This window comes from Macaca nemestrina, chromosome 8, assembly GCF_043159975.1.
Source record: "Macaca nemestrina isolate mMacNem1 chromosome 8, mMacNem.hap1, whole genome shotgun sequence".
NCBI classification, from domain to species: Eukaryota; Metazoa; Chordata; class Mammalia; order Primates; family Cercopithecidae; genus Macaca; species Macaca nemestrina.
In genome coordinates this window covers 132,653,263-132,668,001 of record NC_092132.1, presented here as the reverse complement: position 1 = coordinate 132,668,001, position 14,739 = coordinate 132,653,263, and the positions used below count along the sequence as shown (strand labels likewise).

General features: G+C 54.0%; 1 protein-coding gene across 2 annotated transcripts; it reads right to left on the bottom strand.

The window, feature by feature from the left end:
• Window positions 1-9,281: 9,281 nt before the first annotated feature.
• LOC105482099 (docking protein 2) lies at window positions 9,282-14,307 on the bottom strand. 2 transcript variants are annotated; one of them, XM_011742049.3, is made up of 5 exons: window positions 13,642-14,307; window positions 12,317-12,598; window positions 11,995-12,082; window positions 10,766-10,950; window positions 9,282-10,342 (listed from the first exon to the last, which is right to left on the bottom strand). In XM_011742049.3, exons 1-5 carry the CDS (start codon window positions 13,702-13,704, stop codon window positions 9,722-9,724), a joined length of 1,239 nt encoding a protein of 412 aa, XP_011740351.1. In that variant the 5' UTR covers window positions 13,705-14,307; the 3' UTR covers window positions 9,282-9,721. The 2 variants fall into 2 exon arrangements, with proteins under 2 accessions (XP_011740351.1, XP_024648702.1); XM_024792934.2 differs by lacking the exon at window positions 11,995-12,082 and having other exon boundaries at window positions 13,642-14,305.
• Window positions 14,308-14,739: the final 432 nt, after the last annotated feature.

The window sequence follows — 14,739 nt, the reverse complement described above, 5'->3', positions numbered from 1 at the left end:
CGGCTCACTGCAACCTCCATCTCCCGGGCTCAAGTGATTCTCCAGCCTCAGCCTCCAGAGTAGCTGGTATCACAGGCATGCGCATGCGCCACCATGCCCAGCTAATTTGTATTTTTAGTAGAGATGGGGTTTCACCATCTTGGCCAGGCTGGTCTCGAACTCCTGACCTCAGGTGATCTGGCCACCTTGGCCTCCCAAAGTACTGGGATTACAGGCGTGAGCCATCGCACCCAGCCAGACAAATCAATCTTGCAGGCAGTTTGGCAGGGCTGGAACCTGGTTTAGTAACTACTCCAGCAACCTCTTGAGGCTTCTCCTTGCCCTGTGACCCAGCAGGATCATCTTGTCCCAGCTGCCCTCCCTTGAGCCATTCCTAGATGACTCCTCATCACCATGGAATCTCTGGTTCCTTTCTTAGACCCCTTGTTCCTTCGTATGTCCACTCCTTCCCCTTCAACCAGACCCATCCCAGTTACTTCTTCACCCCATCAGCCCTAACCCTGTATGGCCTCGTGCATACTCATGGGCCAAATGGTTCTTATTTGTAGGTGGAAGCAGGAATTGGAGCCCAGAGTTGGCCGCTGTACCTCCTCTGAAGTTGCCTGCTGGGGAAAGCTACCCCTCAGGGATCCAGGTCAATGGTAATATAAGACGAGTAGTCATCAGAGGAGGATGGAAAGAGAGTAAGTCCGCAGAGCTTTCCTTCCAGCATGGGCAGCGAGGTACCAGCAGGAAAAGAGCAGCTCAGCCTCAGCTGCCTGTAATTAGCCTGGGCCCCTCACTCATTCCCCAGTGAATTTGCTCAGAGCCATGCAGTGATGGCCTTAGGGAGGGGAAGAAACCCTTGCTCAATGATAGTAGCCCTTGCAGGAAGGTAGAACTGAGTCAGAAATCTCCCTCCCTTTTGCTCTCCCTCATTCGCATAAAAGGTCAAAAACTATCTCCCATTGGCTGGGCATGGTGGCTCACGCCTGTAATCCCAGCACATCGGGAGGCCGAGGCGGGTGGATCACCTGAGGTCAGAGGTTCCAGACCAGCCTGGCCAACATGGCAAAACCCCGTCTCTACTAAAAACACAAAAATTATCTGGATGCAGTGGTGCATGCCTGTAATCCCAGCTAACCGGGGGTGCTAAGGCAGGAGAATTGCTTGAACCCGAGGCGGAGATTGCAATGAGCCAAGATCGTACCACTTCACTCCATTCTGGGCAACAGAGTGAGACTGTCTCAAAAAATAAACAAAGGAGGCCAGGCGCGGTGGCTCACGCCTATAATCCCAGCACTTTGGGAAGCCGAGGCAGGTGGATCATGAGGTCAGGAGATCGAGACCAGCCTGGCTAACATGGTGAAACCCCGTCTCTACTGAAAATACAAAAAATTAGCCGGGCATGGTGGCGGGCGCCTGTAGTCCCAGCTACTCGGGAGGCTGAGGCAGGAGAATGGCGTGAACCCGGGAGGCGGAGCTTGCAGTGAGCCGAGATCGCACCACTGCACTCCAGCCTGGGCGACAGAGCGAGACTCCATCTCAAAAAAAAAAAAACAAAACAAAACAAACAAAAAACAAAGGAAAAAAAAATTTCCCTGTGGATGCAGGAAGCCTTGACTTTGGTGATTGAGTCCTTTCCCTGAAGCACAACCATAAACAAATTCTCATAAAATGTAAAACACCTGAGAGGGATTTAAAAATTAACTTGTCCTCAGTTTCCATAAGTATGAAAATAAGGCCTTAGGCTGGAGTGCTGTTAGGACCTTTCCAGATCAGACATTGTGCTCCTCGAAATCTCCGTGATGAAGAGTTTCTCAGCCCCTGGGACTTCCAGACAGCCCCATCCAGTGCAGGACGAGGGCCGAGGTGAGGACATAGGCACACAGAGAGAGGTGGGAAAAGTGTCCATGCCCTGTCTGTGCCTCCATCTGCAAGCCTGGCTGCCAGGTTCTGAGAGTGCATCAGAGATGCAACACCAAGCAGCCCCCAACTGCAGGTCCTGCTGGAGACCATTCTCACCCTCTGGGGGCCCTGGAGACCTCATTCACTCCAGTGATGCCTCACTCCACAGCATCTGTGTTTTAAAAGAAGCCTGCTAGGAGAGGGAAGGTGCTCTACCCAAAATGCAAATGGTGGGATTCTTGGCATCAGTAGGGGCTGTATTTACGGAGAGAGAGTCCTCTAGAGCACCACAACTCATTACATACTGGAGATCACCTGTGTTCCTCAAAGGCAAAGTGGGCTTCATTTATTTTTCCAATCAAGAAGCAGTTATTTGTACCTACCTCGTGCCAGGCATTGTGTTAAGGGTCAGGGATAGAACAATGGACCAGGTAAAGTACGAACCCTGGCCTTGGAACATTTGCAGTCTAGTGGCAGAGATGGTAAACTCCTTCCGAATGTTCTCTTGGCTCCTTTCTGCCCACCTCCTCCTCAGCTTCCTCCTCTCAGAAGGGTTACTGTTCCCAGAGCTCCTCTGGCTGGCTGCAGGGCAGCGGCCGTGGGGGTCTGTATTGATCGCATCAGTTGGTGAGCCCTGTCAAATGAACCAGGTGCTCCTGCCCAGCAAGGAGCCTGCCTCTGCACCCCGATGAGCCGCCTGCTGTGCGGTGAGTGGATGTGGCAGCTCAGATGAAAGGAGGAAAGCCCCGCCGTGGCTGCCTGTTCTCCAGCCTTGCCTGAAGCCAAAGGTCTTCTAGTCTGTGAAGTATCTTCCCTTCCTGGCTCTCCCATTTGTGGGCATAATAGGCCACTTGAGCATTGCTCTGCCCTGGTGTGCAAATTCGCCCCCGCTAAAGCCCCCCTGTCCAGCAGCTGAAAGGCCATTCATGCTGCTCTCTTCACCTCTCCTGAAACACTCTTCCGCTTTTGTGCTTTCCTGTCAAAAGACTAGCTCCTTCCCAACCAAGTCCTTCTACCCGCAAAGCCTCAGTTCACCCTCCGAAGACAAGGAGATCTCTGCTCCTCTATGCCTCCATTGCCTTGTTGGTAAGATAGGGATGTCTTGCCTTGCCCACCTGGCAGAGCTGTTGAAGGTGAAATGAGATCATGGATAATCCCGGAGCTCTGTGTGTGGCAGGCACTGTTCTCCGAGCTGGGCATTTATTCACTCATTTCGTCCTCACCACGAGCCTCTGAGACACATATTATCATCATCTTCATTTTTCATATGTGGAAACAGATGCAGCTGCCCAGAGACACAGCTAGCAAGTTGCAGAAGCAGATTTTGGACCCAGATAGTCAGGCTATGGTCTGTGTGCTTAACAGTCCACACTCAACTGCCCCCAAAGCAGTTTGGAAACAGAAAGTGCTGTATGAACTCAAGAACATTCTTATCATCCTAAATGCCGGTGCCCCCTCCTGCACACCTCTCACTCCACCCCACCCACCCCTCCCCAATCAAACACCTGGACGCACAAGGCCAACCCCGCCCTGGATGCAGGTCCCCGAATTACTTAGCCGAGCACTGGGACCCCATCTCCCTCACAGGTCTGTCAGAACCCAGTGCTCCCCAGTCTGTTCCCCTACTCAATCCCCGACCAGCCGTCTCTGGCCCAGAGATCCAGGAGCTAGAGTCAAGAAGAGGGTTCTGACCAGGTTGGTGCCTCACACCTGTAATCCCAGCACTTTGGGAGACTGAAGCTGGGGAATGGCTTGAGCTCAGGAGTTTGAGACCAGCCAGGGCAACACAGAAAAACTCCATCTCTACAAAACAAAACAAAACAAAACAAAATACAAAAAATTAGCTGGGTGTGGTGCATAGCTGAGTTTGGTAGGCAGGTCTGTCCTGTAGCCCCAGCTACTTGGGAGACTGAGGTAGGAGAATCACCTGAGCCCAGGAGGTCAAGGTTGCAGTGAGCTGAGATCACGCCACTGCACTCCAGCCTGGATGACAAAGTGAGACGCTCTCTCAAAAAAATAAAAAGCAGACAGGGCGCGGCGGCGCACGCCTATAATCCCACCACTTTGGGAGGCCAAGGTGGGTGGATTACCTGAGTTCAGGAGTTCGAGACCAGCCTGACCAACATGGTGAAATCGCGTCTCTACTAAAAATACAAAATTAGCCAAGTGTGGCGGTGTATGCCTGTAATCCCAGCTACTCGGGAGGCTGAGGCAGGAGAATCACTTGAACCCAGGAGGAGGAGGGTGCGGTGAGCCAAGATCATGCCATTGCACTCCAGCCTGGCCAACAAAAGCAAAACTCCATCTCAAAAGAAAAAAAAAGAAAAAAGAAAAAAGAAAAAGCAGAGGGTTCCAAAGGTTGCAGGGAGGCACAGGAGGAGAGAAGCAGGTCTGGCCAGAGCCTGGAGATTGATGGGTTCTGCTTCATGCTGTCCAGCATTGGACCCGCCCGGGAGCTGAAGATGGGAGCAGAGCAATGATGAACAGCCTCCTGCCATGGGGAAGCCAGCTTGAGGCCTAATCAGATCAGATACCCCCTCCCGGCTCCTCTGGCTCCTCTCCCTCCTCCTTACAGCTCACCAACCTCCCGCACTTACTCCCCAGCCCTGCCCTGCCTGAGGTCTCCAGCCACCCCAACTGGTTTTATAAATGGCCCTTGCAGGCAGTGGGCACCTTGGCTAATTGAGTCAGCACCCATGAGGCAGAAGGCAGGAGGCTGGTTAGCATCACGGCTGAAAGGCAGTGACAGCAACAACTTGAGTGGAGTCGTCAGGGAGGAGCCTGCAGGAGCAGAGAGCGCCAAGGAGCTGGGTCTTTGTAGATTCTGAAGCTCCAGGGGGAGAACTCACGGGGTGGGAAGTAGGGGGACGACCTGGCCACCCCCACTGTCACAGGCTTACACCATGGACCACAGGCCAACACACACACACACACACACACACACACACACACACACACACACCACTTCTATGCTTTGGAAAAAGAAAATCCAAGGTGAGGCAAGAAAAGCAGAGAAGAAAAGGAATGGGAAGAATGATGTTGTGTGCTGTGTGTGCACATCTCTATGCTAGATGCCAGTCATGCAGCCAACCTTACCTGCCCCGATGTCACCTCTGCATAATAACTAGCAAATGAAACCAGTTTATAAGAATCCTGGTGACAGCAAACCTCATGGTGTCAACAGCTGTCTGACTTCGAACCATGGAGCCTTCAAGAGGCCCTTCTGGGTGGATCAATCACTTGCTGTGACATTGCCCTGTCCCCTTTGAGGGCAGCTGTTTCCTTACATATGAATTTGCCCCTGGGCATCCTGGTGGCATAGAAACCCTCCAAGGAGGCCCGGCGCAGTGGCTCACACCTGTAATCCCAGCACTTTGGGAGGCCAAGGCAGGTGGATCACCTGAGGTCAGGGGTTTGAGCCCAGCCCGGCCAATGTGGTGAAACTCCATCTCCACTAAAAACATAAAAAATTAGCCAGGTGGGGTGGCAGGTGCCTGTAATCCCAGCTACCCAGGAGGCAGAGGCAGGAGAATTGCCTGAACCCGGGATGTGGAGGTTGCAGTGAGCCGAGATCTTGCTGTTGCACTCCAGCCTGGGCTACAAGAGCGAAATTCCATCTCAAAAAAAAAAAGAAAGAAAGAAAGAAAAGAACCCTCCAAGCAGGCCCTCACTGCCGTGTGTCTGTCTGAGGAGGGTGATCCCTCAAGCAAGCTCCTTCATTCCTGTGTTCAGCCTGCCCACTCCACACTGTAGGCCCCGCGAGGGTGGGATAGGTTTGTGCTGTTCCCCAGCTCCTAGGCGGGGCTGGTCCATGAGAGATGCTCCACAGCATTTGCTTTTTTTGTTGTTTTTGTTTTTGAGACAGGGTCTCACTCTGTCCCCCAGGCTGCTGTGCAGTGGCTCAATCACAGCTCACTATAGCCTCAACCTCCAGGGCTCAAGCAATCCTCCCACCTCAGCCTCCCGAGTAGCTGGGGCTACAAACAAGCACCACCAAACTCAGCTAATTTTTAATTTTTCTTAGAGATAGAGTTTCCCTATGCTGTCCAGACTGGTTTCAAACTCCTGGGCTTAAGCGATCCTCCCACCTTGGCCTCCCAAAGTGCTGAAATTATAGGCATGAGCCACTGTGCCTGGCCCATGGCTTTTGTTGAATGGAGGAAGGTATACGTTGCAGGTGACCGTGGTGCCACTGAGGTTGGTTGTAGTGGCACTGACACCATTCTCGGGAGGGTGGCGCACCCCTTGGATCAAATCTTCTGAAAGCGACCCTGATGGCATGATCAGCATTTTCTCAACAACTGTCTTAAGGACTTTCATTACCCCTCCCAACTTCCCCAAACGCTACTTCCCCTGCCCCTCCAACCCTCACCCCACCTTTCCCAAGAGCCCCAATCAACCACTTCCCCTTGCATGGCACAGAGAGCACCAGAATGGAAGAACCCAAGTCCCTAGATATGGAAAGTGACAAGAGGGGACAAAAGGACGATGTCCAGCTTAGGACCCCGAACTTCTTGAAGGCAGGGTCCACACATCTGGGAGTAGGATTCTGAGGCTCTGAAGGGACAAGCTCTGACATGCAGATTCCTCAAATTATCCCCAAGCCCTTTGGGTAGTAAATGCCTTCCTTCAGAGCCAAGCCCCCAAGCCTGGTGGTGGTGAAGCCCCCAGTGGCCTTTTCCACAGGTTAACACCGCCCCCTGCTGGGCTAAGCCGGGACAGCCACTTCAAATGCCACCTTAGGAAATCGGAAACTTGACTACCTGGCCAAAGAGAACACCCAACTCCCACAGCTGGCCTGAAGAGGGGAAGAGTAAAATCTTTGGAAGTGGGGACTTCTAGCCTTCAGTGATCCTGAGGCTGGGAAGGGAGGGTGACAGGGGGCACCTTCCACACAGACAGGAAGGCCCCTCACTGGCTCTCTCCAGGCAGCTGATCCATTGCTCAAGTTCCTTCAACAAGGGAAAAGGTCACAGTGAGAGGAGAAACAGAGGTCACAGCACACCTGGGAGGTCGACGTATATGCCTATGTCTACGCCCCTCTTCCTCCTAAGCGCTAGCTCTTCTGTCCAGTTTCAGGACTCATCTTGCCGGATCAATACCAGCCATCTCCATCTCAATGCATCAGAAACTAAGTTCATCTTGTTCTCAAATCCTGAGTCTCAGGTTGGGCACGGTGGCTCACATCTGTAATCCCAGCACTTTGGGAGGCGAGGTGGGCAGATCACTTGAGGTCAGGAATTTGAGACCAGCCTGGCCAACATGGTGAAATCATGTCTCTACTAAAAAAAAAATACAAAAATTAACCTGGCGTGGTGGCTCACACCTGTCATCCCAGAACCTTGGGAGGCTGAGGCAGGCAGATTACCTGAGGTCAGGAGTTTGAGATCAGCCTGGCCAACATGATGGAATCCCATCTCTACTAAAAATACAAAAAATTAGCCGGGTGTGGTGGTGCACACCTGCAGTCCCAGCTACTTGGGAGGCTGATGGGGGAGAATCGCTGAACCCAGGATGCTGAGATTTAAGTGAGCCGAGATCGCACCACTACAGTCCAGCCTGGGTGACAGAGCGAGATTCTATCTCAGGAGGAAAAAAACAAACAAACAAACCTGAGTCTCTCTAGAAACCCTGTTTCTCTGTGTTCCACATCCACTAGGAGTCCAAGATCCACAGGTGCTAGCTCTATACCATCTTTTGAATCCAGTCCTTTCTGAATTTCTCCCTTTCCCACTTTTCTTGAGCCAGGATCCTGCTCTGTTGCAGAGGCTAAATGATTCTCCAGCCTCAGCCTCCCAAGTAGCTGGGACTACAAGTGTGCACCATGACACCTGGCTAAGTTTGTTTGTTGGTTTGTTTTTATAGAGACAAGTCTCATCACCATGTTGCCCAGGTTGGTTTCGAATTCCTGGGCTCAAGTGATCCTCCCACTTTGGCCTCCCAAGTTGCTGGGATCACAGGTGTGAGCCACGGTGCCCAGATGAATTTCCCTTTTTCTTTTTCTTTTATTTTCTTTTTCTTTTTTTTTTTTTTTAGACAGAGTCCTGCTCTGCTGCCCAGACTAGAGTGCAGTGGCGCGATCTCAGCTCACTGCAAGCAATTCTCCTGCCTCAGCCTCCTGAGTAGCTGGGATTACGTGTGCCCGCCACCATGCCCAGCTAATTTTTATATTTTTAGTAGAGATGGGGTTTCACCATCTTGGTCAGGCTGGTCTCGAACTCCTGACCTCGTGATCCACCCTCCTTGGCCTCCCAAAGTGCTGGGATTACAGGTGTAAGCCACCTTGCCTGACAGATTTCCCCTTTTCAATTCAGCCTCAACCTACCCCCTCCCACCCCAAGTCCATCCTCCATAGGGCTATTGGGTTATTGCCCTAAAGCTCAGCTTTTATGGGACTCCTTGTTCAAAAGCCTTTAGTCATTCCACCTTTCCCTCTAATTAGGTACAAATTCCCCTTAATACAGTCAGAATCTGCCTTCCCAACAAGATTGTCTCACCTTCCCTGCACTCTGAGCATAGAACTCCGTCCTGAATGCGACACATCCATACCTCCCCATGGTTTCACCCACACTCCCATTCCTAACCAAGATGCTCCTTCATACTCCCTTAATCTCCAAAGAACTCCTTCCCACCCATAAACGCCCATCTTACATGGTACCTTTGATATGAAGCCTTTTTGCGCTCCCAAATAGTTACCTCTCTGGCACTCATGGCCCTGTCTGGCCCCTTGTGGCACTCACACCCACTCTGTGACAGACACCTGTGCCTTGTCTCATCGCATCCCTTTCTGGGCAGTGTGCCTCTCACAGGCCAGGCAGTCTACAGCCTCCCACAAACAGTGCTCATGCTCTTGGTGGACTGGGTTGATAGCTGAAGTCCATGGACACACCCTGCCAGGAAAGCAGGTTTTGATAAGAGGAGCAAGCACAAGGACACAGGCTGAGCTGTGAGGAAATGGTGTGCGGGGACCTGGGAACCCAGGCCCAATGAGAATCACAGAGCTGGAAGGCTCCTCCTTGTCCACATGGTGCAACCTCCTCCTTTTACGAAGATGTGCACAAATCTCAGGGAAGGGAAAGGGCCCAGGACCACACAGCTGATGACTCCCACTCCTGGTGCGTAAAAGGCTCCATCAATCCAATTATTTCCTTCCTTGCAGTTCAGCTTTCCCCCGCTCCCCAGTGCTTCCCCCACCATTTTTCTGACATTGACCTTATCCCAGCAAAAGGGAGACATGCTTGAACACTATTCCCAGGGTGCCCTGACTTCTATGGGCGTCTGTGAGTAGATGCTTGAGGCCCAGCCTAGGCCCCAAGGGGACCTTGCAGCTGGGAGAGGATGTGATCAAGGGTTGTCAGCTGGAGCCTTCTCTCACACAGCATTCATGCCACATAAAACGTTCCAAAAATGCTTTAATGCCACCGAGAAATCTGAAAGGTACAGGACGCTGCCACCATCCACCTGGGTGCCTGGGCCCGGGCTGTCCCTGAAGTGGCCATGAGCAGGCAGGAGGCTTGAATAGCCAAGCAGCCCAGGCAATTGCTGACATCCTTTGCCCTCTGCCCTAAATGCCCCAGGTTCCCCCTCAGCTGGGGAAAGAAAGAGGAGGAAGTGGAAAAAGAGTAGGAGGAGGGTGGTTCTCTCCAGGGCACCCTTCCTGCTTTGGGATGGTGACTCACCCAGCAGGCCCTGGGAGAGGCAATTTATCAGCCCCAACGAAGGCAGGCCAGGCCTCGGGCTCCAGAAGGGGCAGAGGAGGTTCTTCTGATGCAGTGGTCAGGAGGAGTCACCAGCAGAAGCCAGGGGGCGGTGGACCATCCCTCTGCTGCCTCTGTTACTTCGGGCCTTTCTTAAGTACAACATTGTCATACTCAGTTCCTGGCTGCCAGCCAGAGGCAGAGAAATCCTGCCCAGCTGGGTGGATATGCTGGAGGCCAGCAGGGTCCCTGTCAGCTGTTGCCTGCCTCCTCCATGCCTCACCCCGGGGCTCCTGCAGGCTGTCATACAGGGACAGGGCAGCCACTCCTTCGGGCTCATCGTATATGTGGTCATGTCGAGGAGGAGGGGGCTCCTCAATGCTGTCGTACAGAGGGTCGGCCGGGAGCTGAAGAGGGACTGCCAAGATGCCCCTGAAGTTCTTCCCCAAGGAACGGGCCACCGCATCGAAGGGCACGGCATACTCCCCCTCCGGGCCCCGAGGCCGTGGAGCAGGCACCGGTGTGGTGGGTGAAGGCGGTGGCAGTGAGTCATGGGGCCGGGAGTAGGGGCTCTCAGGCCGGGGCAGCGAGGCGGGGATTGTGGCTGGCTGGGGTTGCAGTGTAGGGGGTGCAGCATTCTTCTGGGCAGAGATGGCCTCTTCCAGGGCCAAGAAGATCTCATTGCCTTGCCGAGTTTCGAACTCAAAGTTGCCCTCTCCAGAAATGCAGCGCCGGCCTGCCTCAAAGGAAAAGGTTACCTGGGCCAAGGAGAAAGGAGGTTATCGGCCAGGCCACAGGGCAAGGATGCCTTTTTTTTTTTTTTTTTTTTTTTTGAGACAGAGTCTCACTCTGTCTCCAGGCTGGAGTGCAGTGGCACGATCTCAGCTCACTGCAACCTCCGCCTCCCGGGTTCAAGTGATTCTCCTGCCTCAGCCTCCTGAATAGCTGGGACTATAGGCACGTGCCACCACGCCCAGCTAATTTTTTTATTTTTTGTAGAGACAGGGTTTCACCATGTTGGCCAGGATGGTCTCAATCTCTTGACCTCATGATCACCTCCTGCCTCCTCCTCCCGCCATCCTCTCTGCCTTGGATGTCCACCTCTGCCTCTCCCTGATCACCCCTCTTTGTTTGTAGCTTATCCTTTCCCTCAGCCTGCCCTGGTGCACCTTCCCACTCACCTTGTCCCGCCCAAAGCGCCGCAGAAACCTGTAGGGCCAGTTGTACAGCTGGGTCCCTGGTTCGGGCCCACCCCACAGCTCCAGGGCACTCTCCCCAGCCCGGAGGGTATAGGACCCCCGCAGGTGGCACCTCTCGCTGGCTTCTGTAGGTCTCATGGTCACAGCAAATTCCTTGTGGGGGGCAACTGGGGAGAAGAAGAGAGAGAAGGCGAAGGCAGTTAATGGGAAACAACTGGCCTGCCTCACCACTGCCCAGTTCTAAATGAGTGTACCAGAAGTTTTCTAGAAAGAGTATTATCCACGCACTCATGGCCCCCTACCTGGGCCTTGGAGGCTGAGCTGCTCTGTACCAGGTCATACTCTCCAAAAGGTCAGGTACCTCCACCACCTACCCTAGTAGGCATCAGGCCCCTACCCACATCCACCCCAACCTCATGCCCACATCCTTCCTGCCCCTGTCGCCAGAGCCAGTCTTGTCTTCCCCACCCCATCTCTCACCCCAAACCAGCCACCACCCCAGTCCCTATGGTCACAGCTGCAGGTGAAGCCTTGGCCCTGCCCTCCCACTGCTGGGGCCCTGGGGGTGGAGCTTAGATGGAAGACAGATGAAAGCTTCTCCTTCCTCCACCAGCTCCCCAAAAGCAGCACCCAGGGCCGGGTATGGTGGCTCACGCCTGTAATCCCAACACTTTGGGAGGCTGAGGCAGGTGGATCACCTGATGTCAGGAGTGCGAGACCAGCCTGGCCAACATGGTGAAACCCTGTCTCTACTAAAAATACAAAAAATCAGCCAGGCGTGGTGGCAGGCACCTGTAATCCCAGCTGCTCAGGAGGCTGAGGCAGGAGAATTGCTTGAACCTGGGAGGCGGAGGTTGCAGTGAGCCAAGATTGTGCCATTGCACTCCAACCTCTGCGACAAAAGCAAAACTCCGTCTCGAAAAAAGAAAAAAGCAGCACCCTCACCTGGGCCCCCTGCCTTCCCCTCTCCCACCAGCAGGCCCTAGGTAAGATGAGGTGAACCCAGGGAGAGACTCAGGGCAGGGCAGGCTCCCCTAGGTTGGGCTGCACCCGGAAGCGAAAAGGAGAGGCTGATAAGGGGGCTGGCCCAGGCTGGGAGTAACCACAAGGCAGGAAGACTCGGGGCCAGCAGCTAGCCAGCCCACACCTCCTCTCCACCTCACCCTGGGGGGAGCCCCTGGGGGAGAGCAGGGCAGCCCCCGCCCCCTCACCTGTGGCCGCGCTGCTGTACAATTCATTTTCCTCCATGCAGGGCCGGCTCTGTTTTCCCTCTGGCCCCGAGAGCTCCTTCCTCTGCCCCTAGGGAGGAGGCCCCAGGTCTCACCACCTTCCCCGACCAGGCCCCGCTCTGGCCCAGGCCTTCTTTCAGGCCACCTCAGCCTGCTGGCTTTGTCTGCACACTGGGTTCGGGTCCCCGCCATCGAGGAAGCACCCCATTACCCTGACGTCATCCTCTAACACTTGCCCACAGGAAGCATCTAACACCCTCGGTCTGCACGCCCCCTTGCCCTTTCGGCACCCCGGGCAACTCACGGGGAAGGCCAGGAGGCAGATGGCCTGCACCCAGTCGCCGCGCTCTGCAGCAGGGGCCGCCAGCAGGTACAGGCGCTCCTTGGTCTCCAGTAAGAAGGCACTGGTGTCCCGGGGGCTGCTGGCCTCTCCGCCGGCCTCGGCCACCCGCAGGCAGTCACTGAGGCGGATGACCTTCCGGGCAGCCTCACCCCGACGTGGCTTCTCCGGGCCCTCCTGCAGCTCCAGCCGGGCCAAGGCGCAGTCCGATTCTCCATACAGTGAGGCCCCGAAGCGGCGCCATTTCTGTGCCAGAGGCGTGGGAGGCGGGGGCGGGAGGGAGCCACCCAGAGATGGGAGATGGTGAGCCAAGGGGAGAAGAGGAACCGTGGAAGGGGGACTGGGGCAGCCACTTGGAGATGGGGAGAGAGAGGTGAAGATCACAGGAGACCCAGGGAGGCAGAGAAGAGGACAGTGACTGCAGGAATTAGAAAATCGGAGATCAGCCGCCAGCCCCGAGAAAGAGGGCCACGACCAGGAGCAGAGACTGCCCAGGCAGAAAGCAACACAGGGATGCGCCCAAAGCAGGCTGCAAGAAGGCCAAACAGGCCCACCGCAGCGGACTCCAGTCCCGGAGAGGAAAGCCGGGCAGTGGCCGAGGCCCAGAGGAGGGAGTGAGGAGGGCGGCATGTGACCCGGGCTGACAATTTATTTTCCTTCCGTACAAAATCCTAATGGCAGCCCTGTTCTCCAGGAACTTCTCTCCACCCTCCTGAACCTTGCTGCCTCACTGCTTGATAGGTTGGGCCATGAGAGAGAGACAGGTATTCCCGCCAGTATTGGTTGGGAGACGAGGACTTCCTGGTTCAAGGAGGCCAGGGAAGGAGAAAGAGGATGGACAGCCAGCTGGGGTCCAGGCCCCTAGAGGCCCCAGCCCAAGCTGAATACCAGCCACATGCATCCCACTGGGGTGGGGAAGGAACCTCTACTGTCATCCTAAACTATCCCTCCAGCTGCCCATTCCATTCCCTTCCAAGGTGTTCGGTGAAAATAAGTCAACACAGAGCAAGAGAGCAAAAGAGGCAAGAGATGAAGCCAGCACAGCACCCTACCCCCACCCAGGGCAAACAGCCCTCAGTAAAGAGCACAGTTTGGGACCTGGTTGGGGCCTGGTTCAGGAGACAGAGTCTGGTAGGAAAAGAGCCCTCCCAAAGTTGAGCTCTGGGTCTAACTTGGTGGGTGCACAGTCAGACCTATAAGGGTTTTGAGTATGAAACTCCCTCTCCACCCCAGGAATTCTAGCAGCCCCCCAGGCCTCCTGTCCAACCCCAGCCCAGCCTCACTCCTACCTTTCCAAACGTCTGTTGCTGCTGAAGATACAGGAAGCCTTGTTTCACTGCCCCGTCTCCCATCCTCTGACCATCTCCGGGCCCCAGGCTTCAGCAATCTCCTTCTCTCCTGCCCTTGCCTCTCTCTTCTCAGCCGTGTGTTCCCCTTCTCTGAAGTTCATTTCCTCTCTGCCTAGGGTTTTCTACACTATTCTAGTCTGCTTGATGACGACAGGCCGATAGGCCCTGTGGTTTCTTCTGAGTGTGTGTTCTTTTTTTTTTTTTTCTGAGTGAGTTTTATACTCAAGCTTCCTGCATTTTCAGTGAGTTAGAGACAATTGCCAAAAAGCCAAATGCCAGCTCTTCAGTGAGCAACAGTTCAGGTACAGAAGTTGGCACAGGGAGGCACCAGCAAAGAGTGGCTGACCGGCTGGAAAAGAGACCCAGAAACCAAACTAGACAGTGAAATCAGTAGCAGAAGGGCCCCACCTTAAGCTGTACACAAGTTGGAAGGGACAAACCACTAAGTTACCTGAGGCTTGGAAAGTCTGAGGAATTTATTTGAGGCCACCAAACCAGAACCCAGCCCTCTCAACTCTTAACAGCTAGAACCATACACATGGCATTGCACGGAGAGAAATATAAGACAGCTCATGTGGGCCTAACCAGATACCACTTTCACATATGCACACACACACACACACACACACACACACACACACACACAGAGAAAGAGAGAGGCAACCGTTGAACTACATGGGACCACTCCCTGCCTGCCAACAACACACACTCACACCAACCCTGTAAAGATTCTAGAAACATGATCATCCCCTCTGGATGGAGATCAGGAGAAGGGACTGACTCCCCAAGTACATTTCAACTGTTGGATTTTTGCCTTCTTTCAGGCGTTCCTGAGCATTAGAAAGATACTTAGGTTTCATCTGCAAATTATCTTGTTTCAATAGCAATCACTTTCATATACATTTTGAAAATGCTTCATAGTTACCGAAAGTGCTTTGCAGCTCACAAAGCTTCTAGGTACCCACTTTTCATCAGCCACACTGTCCCTTGACAAAGGCAGGGCTGGTGTGAACACATTTATTTGCAACTTGCCTGAGG

Coding starts and splice junctions, on each gene's coding strand:
- LOC105482099 (XM_011742049.3), bottom strand. CDS start 13,704: ATGGGAGACGGGGCAGTGAAACAAGGCTTCCTGTATCTTCAGCAGCAA. Junction 12,083..12,316: donor TCTGCCTCCTGGCCTTCCCC/GTGAGTTGCCCG, acceptor CCTCCTCCCTAG/GGGCAGAGGAAGGAGCTCTC. Junction 10,951..11,994: donor GTACAGCAGCGCGGCCACAG/GTGAGGGGGCGG, acceptor TCTTCTCCCCAG/TTGCCCCCCACAAGGAATTT.